Genomic DNA, 9,346 nt, shown 5'->3' with positions numbered 1-9,346 from the left:
GTCATTATCATAATTATCGTTTTCGTTATCAATATTGATGTTATCATCATCATCATCAGTCACCATAGTCATCATCACGATAATAAAGGTAATTGTTATCGTTATAATAGTAGTTGTGATCTTTTTTATTCATTTTCATAATTATTGATACATTTATTATCAACATCATCACATCATTACAATTACTATCACTCATTTTCTTTAGTCCCAATGAAAAACATTCTTCTATTATTTTATGAGACACTGACAATGGTTTGAGGGGCGTGATAAAATATTTCGAGTTGAATTGGTCAACGCCAAGGAAATCTGAACGATACTTGGTGTCATTGGGAAGATTCTGTTGTCGCCATGTGAGTGAGTGAGTGAGTGAGCGAACAAGAGAGAGAGAGAGAGAGAGAGAGAGAGAGAGAGAGAGAGAGAAACAGAGAGAGAGAGAGAGAGAGAGAGAGAGAGAGAGAGAGAGAGAGAGAGAGAGAGCGAGTGTGAGTGTATTTGCAATGTATTGATGAACATTTTTATCAATCACGTAGACACGCACACACACACACACACACACACACACACACACACACACACACACACACACACACACACACACACACACACACACACACACACACACACACACACACACACACACACACACACACACACACACACACACACACACACACACACACACACACACACCAAAAAATGAATGTGTTTGATGTAAAAGACAAGTTAAAACGCAACCCACCCTCCGCAGAGATCACAGAGAAATCCCTCATGAATCTCCCTTAATTCATCCGACTGATCTGTGGCGCTAATATCAACCCTCATCTCCTTCAGGTGTACAGAAGCCTGTTCCAGCCGCTGAAGGTATCTCGCCATCAGTTCAAGAGAGTCATCAATTGCATGAAACTCATCCGCTACGTCAAGTTCCAAGAGATTTACGCGCAGGAGAAGATAACTCGGGTGGATTCGCTCTCGCTCGTGCTCTCCGGCAGGTGTGTGCCCCTTCGTGAATACGGGAGTAGAGGAAGGGATTGGCAGGACCTGTTGATGGCGAGAAGTGGAACGGGAGAAAGAAAAGACGGAGGGAGAGAGGAGGAGGGCGGGGGGATGGGGGTAGGGGGAGGAGGAGGAGGAGGGGGAGAGGGAGGAGGAGGAAAACAAAAACGAGAGCAGGAATTATAAAGAGAAAGAGGAGGAGGAGAAGGAGAGGGAGTTTGGGTGATGGCTGAAGAGTAGGAATACAAGAAAATGAAATGAAGTATGGTAATCTTTATCAAAGGAATATGAGAATGTAACTGGTTGGGAAATTTAAGGGCACAGAGAAGACGCCTTATGGTGTTTCTGGTAATGAGATTACGGAAGTATAGGGGGATATAGAGTGGGATATAGAACATGAATAATGGGTGGAGAGAAGGACTGAAAGAAGCTGTTAAACGGGGAGGGATGGAAGAAGAGAAGGAAGAATGAATAGAGAAGTGGAGGAGTGGGAGCAGAGTTAGGAAGGGTAGGAATCACAGGGAAAATACACAACTACTAAGTGGAGCAGGGTACTAAGAACTTACTGGTTGGAAGGGATGGAAGATGAGAGAAAGGAAAAGGAAAGGGGGGTATAATGTGAGGAAGGAGGTAAGCAGATGAAAGAAAGGAAACTAGAATTTGACTTAAATGAGTTGACTTAATTGTAAGTTGTATCCATGAGAAAAAACTGTCATTGTCATGTTCAACATAGAGCCAGTTTAAGTACTATCTGGTTATTTAAGTAATTAGAAAAAATAACTAGTCGATATACATACATCTTATATGTATAGTGTGTAAAGTTAATATATATATGATAGAAATAAGATATATATTGAAATTAATCATTATTCCTTTTGTTCAAACTATAGACTGGTGATAAGCCAAAATGGGCGAGCTCTCCACATTGTGTCTCAACACCAGTTCCTTGACTCTCCAGAGTGGTTTGGTGTCTCTACTGATGAGTTCTTCCAGGTTGGTTATCCTTAAAAGTGAATAAGTGTTTTCATTATATGCTTATAAGCCTATTTCTCTTTATGTTATTCCACCCATCATTCATCCATATATCATAACTAACAGGCAGTCTGTCTAGCAATTTCTTTATTTCACAAATATTTCTGTTTGTTTCCCAGTTAGGTTCATAGTATTATTCTTAAAAGAAGTCAGAATTGTGCTTCAATATGCAGAGCTTTGTATTTTAAAAGGTAAGTATGTCACAAAAATAGATTGTTTTGTGAACCCTCCATAAAATGACATCATTAAAAACTGAAAAGATTAATGACACAAAACCAGTTACTAGTACTGAGGTTTTCCCATTCATTCAGTGATGGATAGGCATAACTATAAGCATACTAGATAGACTACAGAAGATGTAAACTTGTTCATCATGATTTTCCTGTTTTTCAGTATTCATCCCTGCTTTCCACTTTTCAAAAATGCCAACTAAAACTGTTTATTTCTGATATATTATGTTAACCCAATTTATTCCTTCAGGTCTCAGCAACAGCCATAGAAGATTCTCGAGTGTTGATCTGGCATCGTGACAAACTCAAGCTCACAATTATGGGCGACCAGTTTCTTCAAGCAGTGTTTGACCACATTTTAGGCAGAGATGTCGTAAAGAAGCTTATGCAGGTAATTATTTTTTTATGGGAATTTATGAACACTGCTGAATTTTTTTATCAATATTTTCTTATCTTGTTCCATTATTCTAGCTTATTGCAAATCAACTGGCTTTTGTGGGTTATTCAGTTTAAAAGGATGGTATTTAAATGCACATAAAAGTTTCATAACTAAAGAAAAATAACAATGGCACCTTACCAAAATTACTGATTAATCCTAGAAAGAACTGAATTTAAGAAAATAGTGTTGATTTGAGAAAATTATTTAATTCAAAAAATTTATTACCACATATAGTAAGAGAAGATTGTGAATATTAATGGTTAAATACAGAGTTTCTAACATGGGTGAGGAACAGTTATTACTCAATCCACTTTTTTTTACTACTTCATGTTTGGTTCTGTATGTTAAGATTTCAGTAAGTTTTGTTCTCTGAACATAAGTAGTCTCCAGAATAGTTTTTTACTATACTTTCTTTCTTTTTCTTTTCTTTTTTTTTTGTTATATAAAATCACTTTTTCCAAGGTATGACTGCACATAGCTTTGTTATGGTTTATTTCATACAGCACACATATAAATCAGTTACAAAATTAGAAATAGAAAATAGGGGAAAATCATGTCCATAAGAAAGGTGAAAAAGTAGACGGATTGACTATATGAAAAGTATCAGAAAAGAGGAAATGTAAATTCACGGTCTTACTCTTTAACATCATTTCAAAGTATAACAAGTAGACCATACAGCCAAAAATATTGTATTTCCCGTTATATAAAGTACAGTAAATGTACATTAAGAGAGAATCAGCTAATGACATTAGAGGTATAAATATTATGAAAAAATAAAAACATTAATGATAAATCAATAAAATAACATCCAAACAGTAAGTATATCCTAATATGAAATGCTTGCCACCTACTCGAAGCTGCCATTATCATGTAAGTAAATTTAGAGACGATTTTGATGTGATTTGATGGATGCAGATGTCAGAGCACATTTTGCCATAGATAGTCAGTATTTCATTGTAAGAGAAGATTTTTTTTTTCTTTTTATAAGTTTATATTATTATCTTATGACCTTTATCTAACTTTTGACTTTCTTTTTCTGTACATTTTTAAAATCATTTTTATGATTTATGATACTGTCTTTTTTCTCTATCTTTCATTCTGTCATTTTGTGAATGTTAACATATTATTTTAGATTTTTCTTATTCTTTTTTTTTTTTTTTTTAGAAAGCCAAATTTTGAGCATACTGTTTTTGGTAGAGATACGACAGTCATGATTTTTTTCAAATAGTTGATAAAACTTGATATGATTCCATATGGTAGCCTCATGTAGAGGAATTTATATATTGCCTAAATGTTATATTTCTTTCATATCTCCACATACTCTCAAAGGAATGGTTTTCTTCTCATTTAAATAAATCACTTTCCTTAGATGATTTTATCATGAAATGCATTTATGTGCTAATATATGTAGCCAGATTTTTTATGCAGTTTATACTTACTATAATCTTTTCTTTCTTATAAACATAAGAAAGACTATATTTATTAACTTCTATTACTTACCTAGGATATTTTCTGACTTTACTAATCAGAAGGTCTGTCTTGTAGTTCATCTTGACTGTTGTTAGTCTAAGGATTTTGTTACATATTGTGGAATATTTGGGTTTACATCATGAATTCACTTTGCCAGGGCTGGTTAATTTCATAGGCTATTGTTCTTTACATTTATTTTATATTACTGTGTCTTTAGATTGTTATTTTTCTATGAGAGTAAACATATTTTTGTATCTTTTAGAGAAAAAGCTATATAACTTTTTTATACACAGTTATTTGCCTTGATTTTTTCATTCAATTGATTACTATTATGTTATTATCTTTTAACATGTTTTTGGTGCAATGTTTTTTGACATCAACTACTTGCTCCAGGCACTGTTTAGCAATCTTAATGCAAAAAATATATATATATTTACAGACCTTTTCTTATGATGTGACATTGGTAAAATAGATCTTGCTAGAATTCATCCATATAATTTTAGCTTGAAACTTATCTTTCAAATTAACCTCCTTGGGACAGATAATGCTAAATGATAGTCACAAGTAATTGTTATTTGATGTTTCATTCTCACTTTATTGTGTCATAGCTGCATTATTAAAAATTTTGTAGTTTATTCCAGATTTCAGTACCCATTTTATGTTCTCTCTGCCTGATAAAAGTGTTGCTCAGATGATGGCACCTTGAATATAGAAAATGGAATCTTTCTGGTATGCGCTTATATTATGGTATCAGAAATATATATTACCATAGCCTTTGTAAAAATTTAACTTGTGATATATATTCTTCTATTTGGAATTTTTGTACTTATATTGGGGAAATGATCCCAAAGGGGTTAATTATAGTTTCTTTCTTAATAGATTTAAGATGACCAATTACAAAAGAAATTATTGTACATGGCTCTTTTTAGTTTATAATTAACCATAGTTTAGTTGTATAAAGTATTTCCTCTCCAGAATTTCCTGAAAATGCTAATGTCTTTTGCTTGATTTATTTGCAAATGTTGAAAATACCATTATGATAGCCTAAAAGGAGCCACCATACCCATGTAAGACACAGGGAAAGATTTTCTTACCAAACCTTTACCAATACCCGCAGATTGCAGAGTTTAGAAGAGTAAGTTTGCATCAGAACCAGTGGTGCAATTTGTCCTCTCCTCTTGTTCCTGTATTCTTCTGTTAAACAAGTTTAAGTTAACAGTAGTATCAATACCCCTTCCCTTTTTTATCCTTATTTTCATTTTGATATTGCACTGTTCTTTTTTGTGACTTTATATCTGTTACTTTTGCTTTATAATTATTGTTTTATTTGTATTTTTTGTAACTATTTTATTGGTTGTCGATTCCCATATAAGGATATGTACTCCCAAATTAAAAACTAACCTTTTAAGTCAATGGCATAAGATGAAATTTTATCATACTTTGAGTGTTCCAACTCCTGACTAGTATTTGATTAGTGTAATATTCTCTTGATTTTTGAATGATTGCTATCAGAAAATACATAGTCCCCTAAACATAGTGCCTTATTATATTTCATGTGACTACAAAGTAATTAGGCTGAGAAGAGAACAGAACTGAAAATAATTGTTCTTATCTTTTTCATCCATGAAAGTGATAAATTTCAAGGTCTTTGTGAGTATTTAGAAAGTTTTCTTGATACAACTTGTTTCTTAAGATATTTCATGTTTTCGGGAGATATATCTGTAAAAATCTTTCTTTTTATAGTATTTTTTCTATCATAGTTTATAAAAAAAAACATAAACTTTTCAGTTTCAACAGCCACTCTCTGTGTTTAATTGTGTTGGTGCTTCTTTTCTTTAATTTTTTCCTCATCTTTTCCTCTTTATTTAAACATTTCCCAACTTTAGTTGTAACAAATGATCTTTCCCCTCTTAGTTCCTGTTGCTTTTTTTTAACCATAGTTTGACCACATCATGTCTGTGTTGTTACCATACCATAGTACAGTATGTAGTAAGTTTTGCCCTAGAGTATCTGGAATGTCTACTGGATTGAGGTGTCCTGACTTGTCTCTCTGGCTGATGTCAGTGTTTGCAACAGAGAGTTACACTACAGTTCAAACATACCTCATTACTGCACGAGAGTTTAGGATGCCTTTTGGTCCGAGTCTGGTTATGCGCGTCTTAGGGATTTTCTAATTTAGCCATGTCCTATTCAGTTTCTAGCCTTTTTTTTCTTTTCCTTATTTCAAAACCGTGTTGTCTTGCTATCCTTTAAGGCAGGATACTCAGTTGATGGTGATGTAGCTGTGAAGCTCTTGTTTTATAGGAATCTTTTTTTTCCCAAGCAGTGTGATGTTAGCTCATCATGCATGAAAATTTTAAGATGAGAACAAAGATTGCATTTTGCCAAAGGAGGAGCATGAAGTGACTGGTTGAGGGAGCATCTATAGCTACCCTCTCCACCATCTTAGTTTTCTTTCCGAGTCATGCAATTTGTGTTTCATGAGAATGAAGTGGTGTCAGGAAGTTTTATTGTGGTCTGTGATTTGGTGATTTAAAAATGATTATTTTTTATTTATTTTATAGTGGAAGGTTTGAATTTTGTGAATGCTGGTTTGAATAAAAGATTCCTGTCTATAGCTGAGTAATCATATATGTAAATTTTGGAATGGTTATTAGAAAGTCATATTTTAACAAGTTAGACATTATGGACTACTGCATAAGACATACAGAAACGTTTAGTAGACTGCATGTAAGCTGTATAAGATTTCTTGATTTATATTTTAAAGATCATTTTACAATTAGGAGAAAAAACATAATTAATGATATAGAAATTCTCAAGGCTCTTATTGACTTCTAGGTTTACTCATTCAGTTGTAGTATTGTCTGATTAGTAGATATGAATTTTTATTGACTTCAAGCAAATTTATAGGCTTTTATCACTTATTTTTGATGAAAAGTATCTAAGACTAATGTTCATATCTATGAGGGTTCATTTTTATAACTAGTAAATTCATGCAACATTTTTTTTTTTTTTTTTTTTTTTTTTTTTTTTCAATATTATCAATAAATTGGTAGAAATAGTTCAGGGAGATGGAACAGAATTTTGTTCCAGATCTGATTGCACTGAAGATATTATTGTACATTTCCATGAGTTTTTCAAGATTTATCTGTTCATTGATAGTAGTTTCTCGGAAATGGGACATTACTTTTATGAAACTTTCTCATAATACACGGTTGTATATTTTCCATCTGCCAAACCTATTTCAGGATTACTTCAGGGGCTCTCAGCTTCTTTATCTATTCACAGTTAATAGCTTTTGAATAGTAGTTTAACACCTTAATATTACCCGGGATTCCTATGTTTCTTAGAACAGTATCAAGGTCTCAATTATTTGCATTACCTACAGATGTGACTGCTCTCAGCAAAGTGATTGTTACTTAGATATAATAAAACAGTTTTTACCAAAAATATGGGAAAAAATAATGGATAGTACTGTTTAGTCTAAAAAAAAAGTTTGGTTGCTATTTAGTGTATATTCTATATAAAATGGTCTCATTTTACTAGTAATCTAGGTTTGAAAGAATATATGTACTCCATGTGCTTAGCATTTCTATTTTCTTTTGAAGAATGTCATAGATTTCCCAAGTCCTGTTATTATGATATAGATGTAACATTACTGAAGTAGATCTACCTTTCATAGTTGTTTGATGGTATGATTCTGACTCTGACCAGAAGAGAATATTTGATCAGTTACTACATTTGTTCTTTTTCTTTATATTGCCATTAATACCACTGCACTGCAGAACATTTTTTGCTTTTTTCTCAATATTATATAGCAGATCTTACAAAATAAAAAAGAGAGAATGATGATGGTTAAAAGTTAAACTATATTTTTAGTTCCATACATTTTCTTCTTTGGACAGAGGTATCTATCATTTTATGTTATACCTGAGATTGACAAAAAATCTTTGGTAGCAAACCATATCAATGTATAGCCAAAGCACCTTTTATTGATTATTATATTCATTTTCAATAGTGTTTACTGAATTTTATCATTTTCTTATTTTTGTGTGTAGTATTTGGAACTGAAATTAGAAGAAAGAACACATTGTAAAGCCCTCATAATTATATATTTTGTAGTTTTGTGTTGCTGATGAAAATATATATATATGCTAGTGAAGAGAATACAGCTGTTCAGTACTAGTACTATTGATTTAGATAACATCTGTTCTCTGTGTTAACAATATTTGCTTATTGCAGAAGTAAAGAGCATTATTTATTGATAATACAACCCCCCCCCCAAAAAAAATCTTGATCAGCACAAAATTGTGATCATTAAACATTGTAAATCCCTCATAATTATATATTTTGTAGTTTTGTGTTGCTGATGAAAATATATATATATATGCTAGTGAAGAGAATACAGCTGTTCAGTACTAGTACTATTGATTTAGATAACGTCTGTTCTCTGTGTTAACAATATTTGCTTATTGCAGAAGTAAAGAGCATTATTTATTGATAATACAACCCCCCCCCCCCCAAATCTTGATCAGCACAAAATTGTGATCATTAATAAATTTTATCTAGATTTTGTTCTTGGATTCACAAGAAATGCATTTCCTTGATCCTAGTATTATTCTTTTTTCACATATAACCAAGGAAAATTTGATGTTCGGTGTATCAACACATAGAATTGTTGTTCATCAACTCCAATCATAAATATTTTTGATGTGCCTAAAGATGACACGGATAACACATAAAATTATAATTGTGCTCAAGATTTTCAACAATCCAAGATCATCAGTCCTTTTAGCTGTTATTGTCGGTACTTTTACTCAAGAGATTGTGTGATACATAATATTCATAGATTGTGCATTTGTAGAGTAAAAGAAAGACTAGGTAGTACCTGTATACATTCTCATTTTTAGCATTCCAAGATCAGTCCATTCATTTACTGTTGTAATAAATTTTACCAGAAAGATAAGTAGCACACAGTATCCTCAGGCCACTATGAAGTTGCACCTATTTTTGCTACAGTAATGTTATTGTGTAATTGGCAGATAAACTTTATCCTCTAATAGGTATGTGGTTATTATTTTCTTTTATCCAGATATAATTATAAAACAAAGGGAATAGTATCAAACTTTTTATTGTTGACTGGGATATATATTTTTTTTTCTTCTACCAATCTTAGTTGTAG

At 32.3% G+C, this 9,346-nt stretch overlaps 1 protein-coding gene across 5 annotated transcripts in view; it reads left to right on the top strand.

Moving 5' to 3' along the window:
- The first annotated feature begins 828 nt into the window (after positions 1 to 828).
- The window catches only part of LOC113821499 (popeye domain-containing 2), a 34,322-nt gene continuing 25,804 nt past the window's right edge, over positions 829 to 9,346 (top strand). For 4 of the 5 annotated variants that reach the window (XM_070122327.1, XM_027374007.2, XM_070122310.1 and 1 more), the window contains exons 1-3: positions 829 to 989; positions 1,884 to 1,986; positions 2,506 to 2,646. In XM_070122327.1, the coding sequence (XP_069978428.1) occupies positions 898 to 989; positions 1,884 to 1,986; positions 2,506 to 2,646 (336 nt within the window). In that variant the 5' untranslated portion in view covers positions 829 to 897. Of the gene's footprint in view, positions 990 to 1,883; positions 1,987 to 2,505; positions 2,647 to 5,281; positions 5,300 to 9,346 lie in introns of all 5 variants that reach the window. The other variant, XM_070122316.1, reaches the window with a different exon arrangement.

Source organism: Penaeus vannamei, chromosome 1 (assembly GCF_042767895.1).
Source record: "Penaeus vannamei isolate JL-2024 chromosome 1, ASM4276789v1, whole genome shotgun sequence".
Classification (NCBI taxonomy): Eukaryota; Metazoa; Arthropoda; class Malacostraca; order Decapoda; family Penaeidae; genus Penaeus; species Penaeus vannamei.
The sequence above is the reverse complement of the archived record's forward strand: the minus strand, read 5'-3'. Positions and strand labels throughout refer to the sequence as shown.